The sequence below is a fragment of the Macrobrachium nipponense genome, chromosome 33 (assembly GCF_015104395.2).
Source record: "Macrobrachium nipponense isolate FS-2020 chromosome 33, ASM1510439v2, whole genome shotgun sequence".
Lineage (NCBI taxonomy): Eukaryota > Metazoa > Arthropoda > Malacostraca > Decapoda > Palaemonidae > Macrobrachium > Macrobrachium nipponense.
In genome coordinates this window covers 34843656-34866432 of record NC_087219.1, presented here as the reverse complement: position 1 = coordinate 34866432, position 22777 = coordinate 34843656, and the positions used below count along the sequence as shown (strand labels likewise).

Below are 22777 nucleotides of genomic sequence, written 5' to 3'. Positions count from 1 at the left end.
TCTCTCTCTCTCTCTCTCTCTTTCTCTCGGACAAGCGCACATACCCGCCGAGTACACAAACAGAAGATGGATATATATTTAAACTCTGAATATATCCACCGTAATCTGAACAAGAAGAAGAAGAGGGGAGGAGGAGGAGGAGGAGAAGGAAGAGGAGGAGGATGAGGAGGAGAAAGAAGGAGGAGGAGGAGGCGAGGAGGAGGAAGGAAGAGGAGGAGGAGGAGGAGGAGGGCAGAAGGAAGGAAGGAGGAGGAGGAGGAGGAGAAGGAAGGAGGAGGAGAAGAAGAAGAAGAAAGAAGAAGAAGAAGAATTTCACCCGCTCTTCATAGGCTAGATAACGATCTGATGACTACCGCTTCCAATTACGCTGCTGGTTTATTCACGCACAATATCCATCGGGGGGGGGGGGGGGGGGGGGGGGGGGGGGGGGGCGGGGGGGGGGGGGGGGGGGGGGGGGGGGGGGGGGGGGGGGGGTGCGAGAGCAAAGATTTGCCTGTGTGTGACCTCATTGTGTAAGGGGGCCAAGCATGATCCCAGTGCATGATGAGGTTGACCCCTTTCGTGACCTCAGCGGTTCGAGCGGGGTAGCTGTAGAGGGTATAAAAAGGAGCCCGGAATCTGCTCAGGGCATCAGATTGTTGATAGACCTTGCTTGGAAAGCTCCTCCTCCTCTCCCCTCCGCTCTTTCTCTCTATACCCGTTTCTCTGAATAGCTTGTGGAGACTTCCCCAACCCCAACCCTCAACCTCCCACCACACCACAACCCACCCAGAACCCCCAACGACCCGCCGTCGTGTTTAAGACACGTTCAGGATGCTTGCAAGCTTGATCCTCATCGGTAAGTTTGAAATGTTTTTTGTTTTGCTTTGTTTAGATACACACAATTTATATATATATATATATTATATATATATATATATATATATATATATATATAATATATATATATATATAATATATATATATAATATATATATAATTATATAATTCAGGGAAAACACAAACACATTGAGAATTCCAGAGCGTTTTTGAGTGAATTTTACCAACTGCTTTTTTTACTGTTTCATGAGATCACGTTCTGATACTCGTTTTTTGGATCTATTTGTCTAAAGCGCAGTTTATTTATTTATTATTGATTCCATCTCGTTGTCTTCGTAAGTGAATCGTGTTAATCCACTCCCGTTTTCTATCTGGTATTTGAGTTTGATTTTTCGTTAGCCTGTAAAGGAAACCTTGTTTATCAATGTCCGTTTTTTTGTCTCATGTGAGTTTAAATTTTCATTATCCGCGAAGGAAACCGTGTTAATCAGTTCTCGTTTTCTTTCTCATATTTAATTTTTTCGTTTTTCCTTATAGAAAGTCATGTTAACCAACTTCCGTTTTCTTTCTTCTATCTGTCTATATAATAATTAATTACGAGTTGATCTTTCTTGCTTGTCCGCCCCGGTTGGGGGCGGGGTTAGTAGGGGTTTGGGAGGGTAGGGGGAACATAACACATCCACCCTCTTCCTGCAAACCTGTTTGTCTGCATGGCTGGGGGTGGGTAGTAGGAAAGACATGACATACCCACCCTCTTCCTTAAACCTGTCTGTCCGCCTGGGTGCGACAGGGCAGGTAGGGGATCAGGAGGGTGGAGGAGACATAACACATCCACCCTCCTCCTACAAGCCTGTATGTCCAACCTGGGTGGGACAGGGTAGGTAGGGAATCAGGTGAGTAGGGGAAGACAAGACTGGCAGCGCCAGGTTCCATTGCAGCATAGCATGGGCCATCAAGCTCGTTTCAAGTTTTAATTTTAGTTTGATCCGAAGTAAATACAAGTTTGCAAAAAGGTGGAGTGAAGAATTAACGTACGCACCAACTATAAGCAGTATACGTACATGTTTTTGGGGATGACTGACCTTTTTCCGAGGCTTAACTCTATAGATTGCAAAGGCATGCAAGATGTTCAGCGTCATAGACTATATTCTCTCGTGTTTAAGATGCTTATAGTAGATTCCCATCAACCTTGCATTTGACGTCTAGGCCAGCCGCTTACGACGCTCCTGATTGGCTGTTGATAAGCCAATCACGGGGCTGGAAGCTCTCATTCACATAAGTAGGATCTATGTTCCAACTCTCCTGAGGGATACTTTCGAAAGCCGTATCCCTCAGGAGAGGTGGAGCATACATCCTGCCTATGTGAACTCTCTCGAGAGACTGAAAGTTTCCAGCCTTGTGATTGGCTTATCAACAGCCAATCAGGAGCGTCGTAAGGGACTGGGCCTAGACATCGGATGCACGGTTGATGTGAATCTACTACAGTATACTTCCGACAGTTCCTGTAACATACCTGTATTGTTCTGCTGCTTTGCCACAAATTACCTGTTAACGTCCGTGTAAACTTACCAATTTTCTGCACGCTTTATTTTCTCATTTTTTGCCATCATTCTTGCGTGATTTTCATCCATTTGCGATGTTTGCTGCTCACAGACCCTGTAACGTAACAGATTGTCTGTATAACCCACGTGGTATAACCATACTTGTACGCACTGGACCATGCTTGTACGATACCCGTATGCTCTCCTAGTGACGTGGCAGACTGAACTGTTGCCAGATTCTCATAAAATTAGCAGCCTTTTTTAAATAAGTTTTCTTCTGAAGCGTAATTTAACGAACAATTTTACACATGAATTATATAAATTCTCTCTCTCTATCTCTCTCTCTCTCTCTCACACACACACAAACTAAGCACCATTTCTTATATGTTCACTCGGCAGCTTAATTTATTGAACATCAAGACACAAATCTCTCTCTCTCTCTCTCTCTCTCTCTCTCTCTCTCTCTCTCCTGAACTAAGAACTGTTTCCTATATGTTCTCTCAGTATCTTGAACTTAATTTTAAAATAAGTTACTCAAAAGCTATCTAAATTCTCTCTCTCTCTCTCTCTCTCTCTCTCTCTCTCTCTCTCTCTCTCTCTAAACACCATTTCCTTTGTTATTCAGTACGCTAAAATTACTTAAAATCAAGTTACACTTAAACTATGTAAATTCTCTCTCTCTCTCTTCTCTCTCTCTCTCAAGCCAAGCACCATTCCTTATAATGTTCATTCAGTAATCTTAATTCTTAATTTTATTTATCAGTCAGGTTACACATAAATCTCTCCCTCTCTCTCTTCTCTCTCTCTCTAAGCTATGAAGCACAACAGTCTACTGGCCACCAGTTACCTTATAGCAATCCACTGAACCGAGAGAGAGAGAGAGAGAGAGAGAGAGAGAGAGAAAATAATGATGATCTTCCCTTCTTATCTTTTTTAAGGTACGATAGGAAGTTGCCTGGGAGCTCTCATCCCTAGCAACGGCAACGGACGTGGCGTTTATGCTAACGGGAACGGCATCATTGCCTTTTATGCTAATGGTAATGACATTGACACTGCTAACGGAGTCATCACAAACGGCAACGGAGCCTATGCGAACGGTAACGGCAACGGAGCATATACGAACGGCAATGGTAATGGAGTCTATACGAACGGTAACGGCAACGGAATCAGCGTCAACGGTAACGGCGCCTACACTAACGGCAACGGAGCATATACGAACGGCAACGGTAATGGAGCCTATACGAACGGTAACGGCAACGGAGCCTATGCAAACGGTAACGGCAACGGTAATGGAGCCTATGCGAATGGTAACGGCAACGGAATCAGCGTCAACGGTAACGGCGCCTACACTAACGGCAACGGAGCAATCATTAACGGTAATGGAGTATCCACCAACGGCAACGGAATACCAATCAACGGAAAAACGGGCTTCCGCTCTTAAATGGGCTGAGGCTGCATCGAGGCGCAACGCAATCCCACCGGGGCGGCTGGCCCGCCGGGCAGGACTACCCCATCTTGGCATCGGTGCCCGAAACTGGGTTCCTGTGTGACGGTCTCCTTACTGGTTATTATGCAGATATCTCTCCGGAGTCGAGATGTCAGGTAAGTCTAACTTCGGAGCCGAGATGTCCGGTGAGTCTAACTCCAGAGTCGAGATGTCATGTAAGTCTAACTCCAGAGTCGAGATGTCATATGTAAGCCTAGCTCCAGAGTTGAGATGTCAGGTGAGTCTACTCCAACTCTGAGTTCGCGAATGTCCATGTAAGTCTTTTTTAACTCCAGAGTCGAGATTCATGTAAGGTCTACCCAAGTCGAGATGTCCTATTGTAAAGCCTAGCTCCAGAGTTGATGACGGTGAGTCTAACTCAATCGAGTGTCATGTAAGTCTAACTCCAGAGTCGAGATGTCATATGTAAGCCTAGCTCCAGAGTTGAGATGTCAGGTGAGTCTAACTTCAGGTCCGAGATGTCCATTGTAAGTCAACTCCCATAGTCGGATGGTCCATGTAAGTCTAACTCAGAGTCAGAATGTCATAATGTAAGGCCGAGCTCCAGAGTTGAGATGTCAGGTGAGTCTAACTTCAGAGTCGAGATGTCAAGTAAGTTTAACTCCAGAGTCGAGAATTTGATGTCAAGTAAGTCTTAACTCCAGAGTCGAGATGTCTTGTAAGTCTAACTCAAGAGTCTACAATCTAATGTCAAGTCTAACTCCAGAGTCGAGAATCTGATGTCAGGTGAGTTTAACTCCAGAGCCAAGATGTCATGTAAGTCTAACTCCAAAGTCGAGATATCAGGTGAGTCTAAATGATTCCTCTTCCTTCGTTTGCTTTTAATATTTGAGCTAAACACTGTTTAAATTAATTAGTAAACGATTTTTCTAAGGATTTCAAATAAATGATCTCTCGTTGATGTGGATTGGTTTTTAAAAGATGGTTCCTCCACTGTTATTTATTTTAAGGAGATTCTACTTTGGCTGGATAATTCTGTATAACTGTGTGAGAGTACCTTCAGCAGGGAAGATGATAATAACTGGGAAGAGCGGTATTGTGTGTTTGTGTGTGTGTGTATGTGTGTGCGTGCGTGTGTGTGTACACCTACCTAACGAATCACACCTAACAGTGTAAATTTTCTTAAGTATCCTGCATCCTATCAACACTCAATCCACAGGTGTTCCACGTCTTCCAGGAAGAGAATCACTGCATGTGTCTCTGTGTACGATTTTGTGCGTGTATCCTGCCTGAAGGATGGCACCTAGACAATATAGAATATTAACACACATCCACACAGGTGTTCCACATCTACTAAAGGAAAAGAAGCATTGTGTTTGTGTGTGTGCGTGCGTGTGTATACCTTTCTAAAGAGTCAAACCTATACAGTCTAAATCCTATTGGGTATCCTACATCCTATCAGTACTGCATAAATCCTACTAAGCATCCTAAATCCTATCAATAATCCGCGCAGGTGTTCCACATCTGCTAACGGAAAAGAAGCATTGTGTATGTGTGTGTGTATATATATAGGCCTACCTTCCTAAAGACTCAAACCTATATACATTCTAAATCCTATTGGGTATCCTACATCCTATCAGCACTTCATAAATCCTATCAAGCGTCCTAAATCCTATCAACACTTCATTACTCCTATCAAGCGTCCTAAATCCTAAGAACAATCGCACAGGTGTTCCACATCTGCTAACGGAAAAAGACGCATTGTGTATAGTGTGGTATATATAGCCTACATTCCTAAAGAGTTCAAACCTATATACATCTAAAATTCCTACTTGGGTATCCTACATTCCTATCAGCACTGTTACCAAATCCTATCAAGCACTTTATAATCCTATCAAAGATCCTAAATCCTATCAACAATCCGCACAGGTGTTCCACATCTGCCAGGCCGACGGGAGACTGGACTCCTTCCTGTGCCCCAACGGAACTGTCTTCAACCAGCAGTTCTTCGTGTGTGACTGGTACTACAACGTCGACTGTTCCTCCTCTCCGCAGTTCTTCGCCCTCAACGCTGAGATAGGGAAGGTCGGTGCGAATGGCAACGGCTTTGCTAACGGAAATGGCAACGGCGTTGTTAATGACAACGGCTACACCAACGGAAATGTCAACGGATTCATTAATGGAAATGGTAACGGTGTCGTTAATGGCAACGGCTACACTAACGGAAATAGCAACGGGTTTGCTAACGGAAATGGCAACGGCGTCGTTAATGGCAACGGCTACACCAACGGAAATGGTAATGGCGTCATTAACGGAAATGGCAGCGGCGTCATTAATGGCAACGGCTACACCAACGGAAATGGTAATGGTGTTATTAACGGAAATGGCAACGGCTACACCAACGGAAATGGTAATGGCCTCATTACCGGAAATGGCAACGGCGTCGTTAATGGCAACGGCTACACCAACGGAAATGGTAACGGCGTTATTAACGGAAATGGCATTGTTAATGGCAACGGCTACACCAATGGAAATGGTAATGGTATAATTAATGGAAATGGTTACGCCAACGGAAAAGGTAATGGCGTGATTAATGGAAACGGCTACGCCAACGGCAATGGAAATGGTTACGCCAATGGAAATGGAAATGGCTACACCAATGGAAGTGGTAATGGCGTTAATGGAAACGGCTACACCAACGGCAATGGAAATGGCCTTACCATTGGTAATGGAAATGGCTACGCCCACGGAAATGGCTATGGTAACGGGAATGGGTACAGAAACGGTTATTCCAACGGGAATGGAAAGAGGAATGGCTATCGAAATGGCAAGACCAGTGCATATGGATATTCAGGCTGATGACACCGAAGGAATTTTGTGCAATTGAGCGTAGTCTCTCTCTCTCTCTCTCTCCTTTAAGAACGCTCATGCTTTCCACAAGCTGTTTAGAGTTTCTAATTTTTATTTGAAAACGAATATTCCGAATATTTCTAGGCTAAATTTTGAGTTTACTTTAAGGTTAACTGTTTTGCTCATAGTGATGTAATTCCCGATATGATAACAACGAACATAATCTCTCTCTCTCTCTCTCTCTCTCTCCGCTCTCTCTCGTCTTCTCTCTCTCTCTCTCTCTCTCTCTCTATATATATATATATATATATATATATATATATATATATATATATATATATATATATATATCTTTACATTATATCATTGATGTGGTATCATTTTGTCTAGTGATCAGATGAAAATATGTTCAATATTTTTTATATGTAGTACCGCTGTCCGAAGATTGAGAATATTTGTTATTTAGCATTTACAAGCTGTATTTTTAAATCAAATTCATGTAGCCTTGAATGTTACAACACCAAATTTGTTGAATATGTACCTCTCCTGTCAATGTTGCTCTAAACTTTGTATTTAAAACCTGTATCTTAAAATCTTTTCCTTAAGTAAATTATATATTTGATTAATCATACTTTTTATAATACCATCATAATGTTGAAAAAGTTTAGAAATGTCAATAATCGCATCATACTTTTTAAAATACCATCATAATGTTGAAGAAGTTTAGAAATTTCAATAATCGTTCCATCTCAGCCTTTAGCAGTGTAACCTTAATTGGTTACACGTAAGTAATTTTTTATCAGCTTAGTTAAGAAAAAGACCAAGTATAATTTAACGCATCTTCAGCCCCCTGGTGAAAGTAGCAACGGTTATTAATGAAGCGACAGCAAATCGAGTAAGTCTGACCAAGTAAGTAAAAGTTGTTTCGTGAAGTAAATGATGATCTCTCGTGCTGCACAGTTCAGCTTTTTGGGGCCAACTGATTACAACAATCAAGTTTGTTTATTTCTGACCTCCACTCTTTTCCAGCAAGTTTTTCGCATTTCAAAAACTGTGGATTTCCGATATATTAGCTAATAGGAGTTTGACTTCTCTAAATTAGTAGTGTACTACGTACATAATGCAGCTGGACATTACTTCTATGGGGAAAATGTGTAAATAATAATCTATACAAAGATAAATTAAATTATAACAACATGACAAGCTTGCAATTACGAAGAGAAATTCAGTGATAAAAACACGACAAGCTTGCAATTACGAAGATAAATTCAGTGATAAAAACATGGCAAGCTTGCAATTACGAAGAGAAATGCAGTGGTAAAAACATGACGAGCTTGCAATTACGAAGAGAAACCCCGTGACAAAAACATGATAAGCAAGTTCGATATTGACTGATAAAGCGAATGACAGACACTCCGATAACACTGTATCTCGTGGAAAATAATATACAGCTGATAAATTTGATTACATTTTGAAAAAAATGCATAAAACTACAAGATTATGGTGTAAATTTAAAATAAAATGGTCCAACCGCGGCCGGAACGACAGACTAAAACGGGAAGAAGAAGAAGCCCTCAAGCGGATAGATAGATACCTTCGGTGTCCTGTCAACAAAAGTAAACAAAAGACGTTGTCAGCCGTCTGAGGGACTACTCGTACGCGTCCCGTACTTCAGGTACTCTCGGAGCGGAACGTACGTACACCGGGAAACCAGCTGCATTTTTCTCCTTGTACGTGTCCGTCAATGATCGAGAGCGAGTGCACCAGAGAATGGCGAGTATTTCCCCCAATTTTCTGTTTTGGTCGCTGACCTAAATTAGAAGCCTGATTCGTAGGGTACGAAAAGTGGGGGGGCCAGGGTAGGATAGTAGGTTAAGTCAGTCCTACCCTTATGGGGTTCGCTACCTTAGCGGTTAGGCTGGCCCGCTGAAAAGGACATTTATGTATACTGTGGAACAATTTTCATTCACGCAATTTGCATTAGCTATTATTGACATGTTTTCGTGGTTTTCTTTGTTTCTCTTTCCCTCTTCTTTTTATTTTTTCTTACATTCTCATAGCATTATCCTGGGGGTGGTTTGCATATCCACAATGCGCAGTTACAGTTACCTAAGTACCCAGTTGATCTTAACCCTAAAGCTAGCACGTGCAGCGAAACAATACCCCATGCCAGAACAAACGAGCTTACGATGCGCTGTTCTGCCACGTTCTTACTGACAGCACACATTAACAAACTTTTCCCCTTGAAAATCGTTGGTCTGCCAATATTTGTTTCCTTGGAAACCGGTGGTCCGTGGATATTCACTCACTCCTTATCCTGTTATAGCTAGCTAGGTGAATACCTATGTATCCCAAAGCATGAAGCGTATGTTTTTCACACAGGCTAAGTGAGAAAATTATAGCCTAGGTCTCTGTGTAAGCAAAGACTACAAAATACCTAGGGTAAAATACCGAATGACTGGCCTCTACCATAACGTGACCACCTTCCCGAAAATAGTAAATGATGGCATTACCCAGGTAGTTTGTGACTTGGGAGAAAACACTCACTTCTAGAGGAAAGTAGAGCTCTCGAGGTGTTGCTTCGACGGATGCTGGCTCTTGACTACCTAATGCCTATCTTGGGTTACAGGACGTGTTAAAGTACTTTTTCGGGAAGATGGTCGCGCTATGGTAGAGGCCGGCCATTTAGTATTTTACCCTATCATGTCACAAGTGAATATTCATATCAAAGCATGAGAAATATGTTTTTCACACAGGTCAAGTGAGAAAATTATACCCTTGGTCTGTGTAAGCAAAGACTACAAAATAGTCTGAAAAATGATGACTAGGCTATCTACAAAATGGGAAAAGGTGGCTATTTTTGTGGCTTAGCCTATCAACAAACTGGAATCCCACCCTAACCTAATCAGGCCAGTAAGTTGCTGAATTTAGTATACCAAGAGTTCCTAGCCTACTAGCCTTTTTCTGTAATTATTATTTCTTTATTTTATTTTGTTTATTTAAGCAACTTTACTTGCATAGCCTAGCTTCTTCAGTACAAATGAATATCCCCATAAGCTTACTGATACATTGATTGCTAGGTTATAGTCTCAATAGGATAAATGACCGAACAGTGACATAGCGGCCACCTTTCTCGGAATGCAGCCACTTCCTGAAAAAGGGGTTGAATTATGCCATTATTTCGTAATTTAGAAGAAAACGCGTGCTTCAAGAGGAACAAAGAGGTCTCGGTGTGCTGCCAGGATGGGCCACAACTCTTGACTGATGCTCATGGCAGTGAATTCAAATACTTTTTAGGGAAGGTGGCCGTATTCTGGGATCGGAGGCCACTATGTTGCTACTTGGTCATTTACCCTAGTGTAATTTACTGCCATCTGTGTACCTTCTATTGTAATGATGAATACGTATTTATTAGTTACTGAATACCTGTATAAAACCTTCCTAGTTACGATTAATGATACTCAGTCACACGAGTGACAAGTTATAAAAAATATGATGCAAGTAAGGGAACCAAAATATCCATATTTTTTGGAGCAGATGCAAAAAATATAGCACAAACAAGTAATGGTTGTTTCCAAATGGTTTTGATAGGCTTTTTTTTTTTCTGATTTTTCTGAAAGCACCAAATTTACAAGGATAGACCTATATCCTAAACTATCCTTTGCTAACCCAACTTGACAATGGGTGCTACCTCCTGTGTAACTGAGGGATGGACTTCCTCCTTTCTTCCTAACCTGAACTGCCCTCGATTTTAATTATGTAAATACAAAATAGATTGACTGAAGGCAACACCTTAAGCTAAAGGTGTCCTAGGAATGTTAATTTATTATATAGGGACTCGTCAACAAGCGGAAGTTATAATTTATGCATTAGAGCAATATCTCGGCAACTATTCTTTTCTAGTAGAGATGGTATTAATGAAAAGTTGCTCAAATTGGTGGGCTGGAAAAGTAATACAAAACTAATGTGATTAGTATTTATGGGTTATATTTATAACAATATCAGCCAGATTACCCTAGGGTGCAGAACCTACCTAACTACAGGACTTCCATTCAACTTGTTTTACCCTTGCAATGGTACATAGCATCCAGTCCCAGTTTGCTTATTCATTTATATATATATAAGACAACCTCTGGAAATTTCATATATGTCAATTTAAGGAAGTATCCCACCCCACCCCGAATGCCCAGTAGCAGTCAGTGTTATTTTTGTCAAATCCAGTAATTAGGATTCATTGTAAGAAAATTCTGCTTAAACTCTTTTAGTGAAGTTTACCATAGACTTATGAACTACAGTAGCTCAGAAAGATAGACCTTTGCAATTTTGCTGTGCATTTATGTAGCTGTTCTTTAACATTGAGAGTTACTGGCCTAATAATAACTGGTGTCCATTTTTGGGTGTACTTGGGCAGAGGAGTAGGTTTTCAGTAGGAGAGCCTTGTTATCTAATTGATGCTGATAGAGGCAAGCTCAGTGTATGAGGGTTGAATGCTGTATGCTATTGAAGGAGTAATTCCCTTCTTTTTGGAAGTGAAATGGTAGTGCTGATTCTGCCAGTCTCATCTTGCTAGTTCCTCTGATAGCTTTTGCTTGATCCATTGTTCATGCGTGAACAAACCTTTGGTCTTAACAATAGGATAATTTTCTAGTGCTTAGCTGGATCTGGTTAAAAATCGGATATGAAAAAGCAAGGAATCTTGTGAGATCTGGCAACGCGTGCATATATCAGGTGAAAACTGGTCAGCAGCGGTGGAGCCTGAGTGTAGGCATAATAGGTTGGTCAATATTAAAACTAATACAAGCTTAATTAGCAATCTTGTTGAATCTGTTTCTATCCTAAAGTGCACCCAGGTCTTCAGTATTATTGTATTTGGACAACAACAGTGCTCCAAATCCCTTGGGGTCCAAAAGTTAGAGTGAGACCTAAATGGTCATGGGAGGTAAATAGAAAAATTAAGACAGCTTGTAGAGAAGCAACCGTGGGTTGTGAAGAGGATTAATTGCTTGAAGAGTCACTTTTGCAGCTTGTGGTGAGCAAGTAACTAGTTCATGGTCAAGATGAATGATAGAGAACATAGACTTAGGGGACAAGGACAAGGTAAAACTTGAGAATTCAATACAGAGGACCCAGGATAAGCTAAAGCTAGGAGACACATAGAAGTGAACTCTGCTGGTGGAGGTACTGAAGGCACTGTACAAATGGCAGGCAAGGAGTCGAAGACATGTTGGCCATTGATGCCAAAGTATTCACACACAAGGTAGGATGTGTCAGAATAAACTTGAAGAGAAAGGGATCTAGAACATATTGTTACTAGGGGTCAAGGGATTATGCACAGAAGGTAGAAGAGCCTTATGAATTGGGACAATAAAAAAAATCCAGGGGTAGTCAGTTGTGCAGAGGCAGTCAGGTACACAAGCAACTTACTGTAGTAAAACTATGGAAACACACAGGAATGACTGAAAGTTTCATGTACACTGAAGAGGCCAAGGCCATCATTACTGAGATAGGTGACAGTGATTGCTGGAACACAACAAGGAATTTGAGACTGTGGGCACAGCTATACCTGAAGCGGCAGCTAACTCTTCAACTGTGGCCCATCTTCCGACTTTGTTTTTAGGTCCAAGAGTTATAGTAACTTCTCCACCCATGGTCTCAAGTCACAGATTTTCACGGACAATGCTCTGTTGCCATCAACTCCAAGGTTCAAGAGTTTGAAACATTTCATGTCATGCACTTGGATTCATACACACAGTTTAAAGTTATTCTGTGAATTATTGTTTTCTGTTAAGAAATGGAAGATCTAGTAAGGAGCACAGAAATTGTGAGTTTAACAACCTATCACATTGTTATTCATTCTGAAATGTTCCATTTATTACTTGTGATTAGTATTGCTAATGAAAGTACTAGTGAGTGCTTTCATAGTAAGGATAATTTTGGCTATACTTTACAAGTAATAATTTATTATGGTATATGTAGTGTTTTAACTTTATCTGTGAGTCCCTGGTACAGTGATATGATTCATACCAAGGCCAATCGGACACTGAAAAGAACTTTTCGGTAGCCCATGCACAAGCTTTTACCTAATGTGTAATCCAAGCCTGAGGTATAGCATAGTATGTATGACATCATTTGTGCATTCTCAATTAAATTTCCCTGTATTGTTGTAGACTTATTCATATTAAAAGTAATTGTTTCACTTAACTTTAATTTTGTTTGTAGGATGTGGGAGACATTTTGAAGTGCCACGTGTGTCTCGGTAGCTATAATGATAGTTCCCATCGCCCTTTACTCTTGCCAGCCTGTGGACATACATTCTGTGCTTCTTGCTTAGAAAATCTGCAAAAACAGTCAAGAGTTAGCTGTCCTGAATGCAGGAAGGTAAGTTGCTCATTGTCATTTGTAGAGATATAGAGGAAGATGTTTTCTGTTTTCTTCCATTGTATTGTTATGAAGTGGCTATTGGAAAGACTGACCAAAACTGACAGGACTGAAAATAGACGCATAGCCATGATTGTACAGTAAGCAGGCTGTATAAATTTATGAGAAACCACACAAACTTTTGATGCTAAATTCAAATGATCAGAAGGACAACCTATCACTGTTATGGAGGAGTTATGGAGTTCCATTTGACAACGTCTGTGTGTGTGTGTGAGAGAGAGAGAGTTAGAGAAATTGGTGGTTGGATGGTTAACGATTGGATTGGCTGTTGGTGCTGGGTTGTCTGCTGGTGCTGTTGGAGTTTAGAGTTCTGTGTTTTCAGTGAGTTTTCAGAGTCTTTAGTCAGAAGCTGTGAGAGACAGTATGTAGTGTTATCAGCATTTGGTTAAGCATTGAAATTCATTTGAGTTGTGTTTTGTTGATTTGTTGTTAGTTATTGTTAAGTTTGGTGTTGTTAGTTGGGGTGTGTGTTGCTTTTTTTATGTTGTTTGTGCAGTGGTCTTTTGTTGAGTTGTTGAGTTTTTTGTTATGTGTGAGGTCGTGGTTGTGTTCCTTGGTTGTTTGTTGTGTTGTTGAGTTGTGGTTGTGTTCCTTGGTTGTTGTTGCATTGTTGTGGTCCTTGGTTGTTGTGTTGTTGTTGAGTTGTTGGGTTGTAGTCCTTGGGTGTTGTTTTGTTGTTGGGTGGTTGTGGGTTGTGGTCTTTGTTGTGGTTGTTAGTGTTCCAGTGACCTCGACCATCAGACGGCACAGCATAACCTGGAGTGTCTGGAGTGGTTGGTAAGTACATGTGTTGTTTTTGTGTGTGTGTGTGTGTGTGTGTAAGTATTGGTCAATTGTCCTGCGTGTATGCTGTAGTGAAAAGAGGAAAGTGTGACAGATTGTGAGTTTGGAAGCTGGATTGATTAGGTTAATGTGGGGAGGGTTTTGCCACTTGTTTTTAGCTTGTGATCCCGCCACACTGTAAAGATACAACTTGCACTGCCATTGTACAGAAGGATGGTATTGCACCAGAGTAATGATGGCTTGGATGTATTTTGCAGTTGACCAGGAGGTTTTGAAGTTTATTGTTCAATTTCCCTGTTTAAGAACCATGCTATGCTATTTTATTTTTAGTGGCGAGTTTTATCACTAATCTTGAAGTAATAGTCTTTTGTTTGAAGATGCATTCATCCTTGTGCTGTACTATTCTAACTCATTATAGTTATTGAAGGGCTTGTATTAAGTTTTACAAATTAAATGTTTGTCATTTGTCATATTGCTAGAATTACTTATTTTCCCTGTGATGTGCCTTTTTTATGCTGCTTTATTTAAGGGCACAAATATATTGACAGTATGAAAAAGCACCCACAGAAGTTTAAAAAGTTTCAATGAACTCTACTAATGCATTAGATTACAGTACAGGTGCTGTATATAGGTTACTTCAATTGTATATTTTGCTGTAGTGACTTAGTGATTGGTTGTAAATAAATTGTTAGTAAATAAGATCTCAGAAATGTTAGCAGTGTCTTAATGTCAGATCTCTTCCTGTGCCATTTCATGCCTTTCAACTCTCTTTTACTTAAGATAGTTTTGCTATGGTGGTGATCACCGCACTCATGTTCTGTTGCTCATTTTTCATCATAGATATTGATGGAAAAGATAATGTTTCCCAGTTTTCTTTGATAATGGTACAGTTTTTAGTGTATGTCAGATATGTTTTAGTAAAAGTACACTTAGTGTATATTAGGGGGTGTAGATTCACTAGTCAGGAAGTTGTTGGGTATAAAATTTAACAATAACATTGCCACTTACTAAGTGCATGTTTTATTTGTGGCAGTTAAAATTAATGAAGTTGGTAATTTTCTTGTGTCAAATGAATCTTGCCCTGTTGTGTGAAATGTTAAAAAATAAAATTTGTATATTTTTTTTATCAGAGTTTGACTGTGAAATTCAGGTAATGGCACTTTACTTAGAAAGTACAGTAATGTACAGTATACATATTTTCCTTATTACAGCCCAATGCCATCCAAGCAGTATCTTCACTGCCTGTGAATTATGTAGTGCTTAACTTAGAGCAGGCAAAACAGGAGAAGCAAAGTAATCTTCAAGATAGAGCAGAGGACGTACCTGTACCACAGCATAGATCTCAACCTTCGAGTAGGAGATGCTCCGATCCACCGCCTGTAGATGTTATGAGTGCTAGTCCCTTGCGACACCTGAGAAGGTCAGGTAGTACAAGTGGCCGTACGGAGTATGTTTTCCAATCCCCTGAAAGACCAGGAAATCCACCACATCACAGGTCTCAAGCAGAGGCCCTTAGATTGAGTCCCTCTCGTCAGCTAAGAAGAACAGCAAGTGCCAGAAGTGATCAGTACCCTCAGCAGATGTTTGGACTATCTGCAGAGGCTTATGGCATGAGCCCACCACGACCACTGAGAAGGTCGGCTAGCATTCGCAGTGACTGTAGCGAACACACCCAACATTTGCCAGGAGTGCCTAGGATGCTTGATAGAAGGCATCCAGTTACACATGCTTTGGCAGGGAGTACAGTGGTAAATACAAGAGGCTGCCCTCAGGCTTACCGAGGTACAGTGACAGAGGAGAATGAGAGGTGTGCGAGAGAGCTTCAGGAGGAGCTCGACTTCCAGATGGCTGTGCATTTGACATTTTGTAAGGTAAGCAGTCTGGATTATTACCAGTATTTTGGTTTGAGTCCCAGTGGTTTTCAACCCATTTTTGGCCCATGTACTCTCTCACCATATATCAGAATATCATTCACCCCTGGTTGAGAACCACTGGGTTAGACATTTGTTAAATAGAGCTGTTACAACTGAGGAAAAAGTGGCTTTAATTGATTGATAGTGGCATGTTTGCTAAGCATTCAAATTTGCTTTAGGAGTTGATTTAAAAGAAATGAGTAGTATAACAAACTTCAGTAATTAATTAATACCTTCCTGAGCTGATTTACAGTAAAGCATGAAAGATCATGCCTTAAAATTGGATGTATGTACTCAGATCCTTGGAAGGTCTTTGTAATATGCCAGGTATTGCTGAATTTTAAGATATAACACCATTTTTCCTTGGTTAATATGCAATTAATAATTGTTAAAAATGGTAAATATGTCAAAATCATAGAGTAGTTTTTCACCAGTAATTAAAACATATCTAACTCATAGAGTAGTTTTTCCACTGATAAACGCTTTTTAAAATATACTATTTAAGAAAGAGATTTATAGAAAACCTATGATTGAACCATAAAGTAAAGCTGTACTTAATGAACTCAGTGGTGATTACAAAGTAAATATGCAGCGCTACTCCACTTTTTCACTGAGATAGGTTCCAGAACCCACCGCAGGAAATGCTGAACTCTTCTAAAAATTCTTACATTGCCTATTTTAACAGTGCACTGTCTAATTTAATACGAAAAAGTGAGTTAGTGATAATTGTAGAGATACATTTGGGGAGGGATGAGTTCAGACCCCCACAAATAGCCAAAATCTGCAAATACTTAGAACCCTTATAAAAAAGCTAAGAACTGCCTATATGGTTAGCTCGAACTCAAGAAAAACCCACTAAAAATTATTATACCTAGTTTTTTTTAATTATCACAAAAAGTTAATCATGAAATTTATATGAAAATACAGTAATTTCTGGATATTTTTCATAGAAAAATACTGTAAATATGTGAATTTCCCTTGAATAATGGGTAGATAGGGTCTGTAGAGAAATCCACGAATACACGAGTCCACGAATCTCGAGAACACATATACGGAGGTCCATTGTAGTGGACAGCCCATAGAAAAATTTACGAATTGGTGAAAGTCCCCTCAGAAACATGAAAAATATGTTCCACAAAAATCCGCGACAAAGTAAAGTGTGAAAAAGTTGGCTAGCGCTCCAATAGATATTCATTCAAGAATGAACAATTGACGGATGAAAGAGAGATTCTCAGTTTCAGTTGCAGGGGGCATCATTGCCGTATATTTCTGCATATTTGCTGTAACTAAGAAACTATTTTTTAGCTGTTAAGTACTAAATGTTTTTACCATATATCTACAGGCAGTCCCCGGGTTACGACGGGGTTTCCGTTCTTGAGATGCGTTGTAAGACGAAAATCGTTGTAAGCCGGAAAATCGTCAAAATTCCCAAGAAAACCTTACTTTTAATGCATTGGGTGCATTAAAAACTATATAAACTGCATTCTTATTGCATTTTTCATCAAAAAACCTTCATATATTGATTACCGTATATTTCTGCGTATAAGTCGACCCTTTAGCCCACAAAAATCATGCCAAAATTAGGGGGTCGACTTATCTAATGGTAACAAAAGGTGAATCTTGATTATTTTGGCATATCGGTACAGGAATCCAGGCTTTACAGCTGGCTAATAACAATGACAGCCTTGTTGAGGTAACTATGTATGTAAATACCAGTATTAAAAACATTTCACACTGTAATACGACAATAATAATACATTAGAACATCCATTACCTTAAAGTAAATGAAAAAAATCAAAGTACGTAACTTGAAGAAACCCCAATCGCACAGCAAGTGTAAACATTGCGTAGCCATTTGTAGTACAGTAATTGAGAAGGATGCGTTCACTGACAGTTTTGTATTTACCGGGGTTATTGTTCAAAACATTTATGGTATGAAATCTTTATTTATCACTAAATAAAAAAAATTGTATTTAATAGTAAGTATGTATTTAAAATCCTTCAAAATTACTTGAGTCATCGTCACTTGAATTAAACAATTCATCAAACAAATTATCATTCACGGTTTCATCATAAGGATCCCAGTTTGAATTTGAATCTGGTGAATCAACAGCACGTTCGTTTTCCCTCAAATGAGCCTGTTTATGCCATAGAAGAACCAATGGTCAAGGAATATTCCAACATAATAATAAAATACCGGCACGTCGTTTTAACAACCCAATCAAAACATTAACTTGAGTGGCAGTTTGTACATACATATATACGTAGGCTGTTATGCAGCGTTAGTTAGGGCTTTGTTTGTTTACATTACACTTGAGTAACGTATCTTTCGTTTCGTCATTTCTAATCATATTTGCCGGTATATTCATCTTTTATATATTACACAGATTTCTTAATATACCGAGTATATTACCTGTATTTCTTATGATAAGTAGAGCAACATATGTACTGTAATAACATTCAGGTTATTTTATATAATACGTTTTACCCTGCTGCTTATTTTGAGCGTACGGCTGGCCTCACATTTTATAGGTCGACTAATATACCCGATATTAGTTAAAATCATAAAAATTTACTCATAATTGGGGGGTCGACTTATCTTCCGGTCGACTTATACGCCGAAATATACGGTATTTTGCATTTTTGGTGTCATATTTCTTGTGCCAGATCAGCGTTGTAGGCGCCGTAACCCTGGAACATGCGTTGTAACCCCGGAAATCATTTCTGATGAATATAATTGAAAAGCACCTTAACTTCGGAATATCATAAGCTGAACCCGTCGTAACCTGGGGACTGCCTGTAGTATGTTTTAGCATTAATATAGTTATAACCCAAACCATATCTCAAAATTTATGCAGAATTAATTGCTTGTGGAAGTTTGTCTTCAGATATGAGTTTTTCCTCTGTATTACTAATTGCTTTTTACTTATACTATTATGTTTTGAGGTACAAAAATGTATGCCAAAATGCCTTGATCTTCCAGAATTCAAAACCTTTGAAGGCTGGATCTTTGAGCTTTTACATTTTTTTATAGAAGTTTAAAAAGATAAATTGCCCAGAACTCTCTTAAGTTACAACAGGATTGGGATATACCTATAACTATCCTAAAAAGTTTATTATTGAATTTCAAAATATTCTGGTTAGAGTAATTTTCCATGAAATCAAGGTTCCTGTATCCAAAAAGATCTGTTGTACTGAGAGACTGCAGCCAATTTTCATTACATAAAGCAAGTTGGTAACATGCTGTTCTCGTTTTGTCTTGGGATTATCAAGACTGATCACTTAACAACTTCTTCAGAACGTCAATCACGGCCACGATGATGGTGCCATATGTGCCGCTCGCCGATGGCAGTACCCAGAAGATGAAGATTTGAGAACAGCTTTGCTCTTGTCTCGAGTTAATCTGGTGAGCACAGATATATGTATATTTATAGTCTCTCTCTCTCTCTCTCTCTCTCTCTCTCTCTCTCTCTCTCTCTCTCTCTCTCTCTCTCTCTCTCTCTCTCTCTCTCTCTCTCTCTCTCTCTCTTAGTATCTTTTCCATGCTTTAAAAGCTAAAAACTTGGAGAGAATTTTGCAGGACCAGGATGTGACATTTGAAGTTCATAAAGTAAACGGGCACACTGCCATCTATTTGCAAAAACTCATACTAAACATTTCCTTAGGGTAGAGGAAATATAGACAACAGAAATTCATCAAAGAACGAGTAAATTTGGGAAGATAAAAATAAGTAGGAGGTGGTTAATCACGAGAATACTTAGGATAATCAGGGAAGGGGTTCAAATCAAGATATCTGTTTCAAATAAGAAATTGTAACTTATATCGAAACATTCTTTTGGGTCTAAAAGTATTTTCCCTTTTTTCAGAATTAATTGTACATACTTTATATCAGCCTCAAGCTTCAAAGGACAACCTCAGGGCTGGTATCTTCATATAGTATTTCACCTTACCCAGAAGTACCATATTATGTCGGTTGCTCTCAAACTTCAGCAGAAGAAGTAGAATCATCAGTGTCAGAGTATTTTGGTCATGATAATACTACAGTTGATAGAATTTTCGTTTTCTAGAATTCCCAGGTATGTATGAAATGTACTTACATGGTTGCAGTATCTCTGCCTTGTAAAAGTATGTTGATTAGTTTATTAGCTCTTTAGTTTACATGTATGAATACTGATTGTTAGTTTTTGAATTGTATATATATATCTTACTGTAATAACTTTTGGTAAAAAACCATCAGCGATAAAGTATATAATGCATTAGTTAAGTGTCTTTGATAATAATAGTTGTAAACAGTAATAACTCTGACTCATGTTCACATTCTATCATACTACAAAATGATGCGCCCAAGTGTAACTGAGGAGAGATTTTAATTTCTTTTACTTTTTAACGTCAGTTATTGACTGAAAAATATTTCTTGTATTCCAAAAGGGTGGCTGAGATATTTGTGAGAACAAGATAAAACAATTTTGGCTTTTGACAAATTATCATTTTTGCACGTACGTATATGTAACTTCCCCAGTAATTACCTAGCTATAAATTCAAGTTATAGCTAGGTAATTACTGGGTAAGTATATAAAAAAAGTTATTTTATTATAATAATGTAATTTTCTTAAATTTGATGTATTCTTAAAAAATGGGAATGCCGTTTATTTAAATACAAAGAGATTGTAAAAATCTTGGATTGGAATGCTAAACTGTATGGTAGATAAGAAAAGGTGAAAAGTGCTTGCAGGAAGACTTTTGACTTTTTAAAAGGGAAAGATTTTACTAAGAGCCTTGAATAAGAATATTAGTTCCTTAGGAATTGCAAGACATAAGTAGCTCCCTAGGAATTACAAGACATAAATAGCCAAGGAATGTAAAGATGCATTTAGATGATAAAAACAAAGTTGTATTGTGTTGTTGAGGAAGTTGAAAGTTCCAGATTCATAGTCATTTTTAGTTGTAAGGTGTTGCAAAAACTATTACTGTTTTTAAACTTGGAGATCCACATCTCCATGTGAGTTAACTAAAAGTTTGTATTATGATTTCGTTGTTGGAGTAACTGTAGAATAATATACCTGTACTGTATCCTGAATTCTACAGAGAAAATTTCAGGGTTTCTCATAGATTCTGTATAAGATTCAGTGGAGAGCACTGTACCTGCTGTCATTTTTATTTCAGTTTTGTACAGAAAAAGATATTGTGATTTTTAGCATTCTGTCTTGGGTTTACTAAATCATCCACCTCGACTGATGTACATAGAGTAGGTCATATGTTGCCGTAAGTCAAGGACTCTGGGTGAGGTGCTGGAAGAATTGCAGTGCTCTCTTTCTGTGTTAGATACTCCAAACTCCCTGCCTTTTAAACTTGCTACCTAATTTCAGAGAAAAGAATGTAATTCAGATATCCTATTACATTCACATGGAATAATTGATGGTACTTTACTTTCACTTAAGTACTGTAAGTTTTTTATTATATTTTTAGGAAGAATGCATCATATAATTTGTATGATTATGTATAATTAACGATGTGTCTGTGTGTTGCCAATTGAGGCACTAAATATACAAAACCAAGTCAGCATCTATTTTGATGCATTTAATTTGCCAAAGAATATTGGCTTTATATGTGTAACTACAGTAAAACTGATAGATAATGGTTATCTGAAGTAATTAGATGAGTGATAGGCATTGCTTCTCATGTAGTTGTACTCACTGTCGCATACTCATTCTCATGATCATAGAAACATTTGCAAGACTGGACATATTCTGTCTTGCCAATGTCACAAAATTTTGTTACTCATATAGTTGTGATCAGCAGTGAAATAATACTTTTCAAGTTGTTAGCAAGTTCTGTTTATACAGTATTTCTTTAGCAGGTTATACTTATACAACATTTCTATGTGTCTGAATCTTTTGTTTCCTGTGCTGTGTCCTGCTATTAGGGTTTGCAATTATCTTGTAGTTCCTGTCATTTATATTGATTTCATTTTTGATGGGCAAATTTCACCATTCTTTTTTAAGTTGTTTGGTATCTTCATTAAAATCTTTTTTTATTAGTATGATACAATACAGCGTTGCTGTGTTATATTGAATGGTGGTGACCTGTAGCTATTTTAGTCTATAAGGACAGCCTTTTGTCCTGCCAAGAAAGACTCAGTTGAAACATTTGGAATAGAATATTGAACATGATTCGTACATAAAAAATGCTGAATAGTTTTGAGACTTCTGTGAGCAATAAAACCTTTATGCTCTTGTTAAATGAATTATGAGTCTAATGCCAAGAAGTCAGTTTAGGATCATACGGGAATTTGCTGTATGTGTAATGGATAAATCGTTTCATTTTGTAAAGCCTTGAGGGAGCCAAAGGCTCTGAATCTTCATAACATTTTCTCAGAACAGAGTATTCCAAATTTTTTTAGCACACTAGAACGCATCCAGCCTTTTACATGACGAAGATTTATTTTTATTGGTATGTATAGACAGAAATATTGAACTTTTTCCGCCACACATTCTTCTGGTCTTCATGCATAATAGGTGGTTTGAATTAAATAAGGTAAAATACAGTCATTTCTCCACCCAGTAGTTCTGTGTAGGTCTTTAGATCCAACAGAACTCAACATTTCCCAAAGTGGAAGTTTCTTTGTGAGCCAGCATACACTTACAAGTGCTGGTTTTTGTGTAAAAGTGTAAAATCAATATAAATATAAATATTTAATGTCACAATTAAGTTATTACTCTGTCTTAAGAGACATCAAACAGCCAGTGGTAAGAACAAGGAAAGTTGAGTAATAAGATTTCAAAATATCAAAAGAAGGCAATGTTTAATATGCTTTGGCATCAGCTGGTTCAGTGAACTTTGAAAGTGAAAGTGAAAATACATTGCTGCTTCTCTGAAATGCCCAGAAGAAATTAATCTCTCGGAAGTACTTGAAATGAGTGGAAACATCCAGTGAATGAAAAAACGAAAAGAAGAGATAAGCAGATTTTTCAAAATGATGACTGGAT

At 38.7% G+C, this 22777-nt stretch overlaps 1 protein-coding gene and 1 pseudogene across 4 annotated transcripts in view; both read left to right on the top strand.

The window, feature by feature from the left end:
* The first annotated feature begins 647 nt into the window (after positions 1-647).
* LOC135203093 (uncharacterized) lies at positions 648-6900 on the top strand (annotated as a pseudogene).
* Positions 6901-8159: 1259 nt separating this feature from the next.
* Positions 8160-22777, top strand: part of LOC135203091 (uncharacterized) — a 28214-nt gene continuing 13596 nt past the window's right edge. For 2 of the 4 annotated variants that reach the window (XR_010311858.1, XR_010311857.1), the window contains exons 1-5: positions 8166-8430; positions 12877-13035; positions 15090-15749; positions 19090-19197; positions 19658-19867. Coding sequence is in view for 1 of the 4 variants with exons in the window: in XM_064232714.1 (XP_064088784.1) it covers positions 8428-8430; positions 12877-13035; positions 15090-15749; positions 19090-19197; positions 19658-19663 (936 nt within the window). In the remaining 3 variants the exon portion in view is untranslated. Of the gene's footprint in view, positions 8431-12876; positions 13036-15089; positions 15750-19064; positions 19198-19657; positions 22496-22777 lie in introns of those variants that run through there. The other 2 variants (XR_010311859.1, XM_064232714.1) reach the window with 2 other exon arrangements.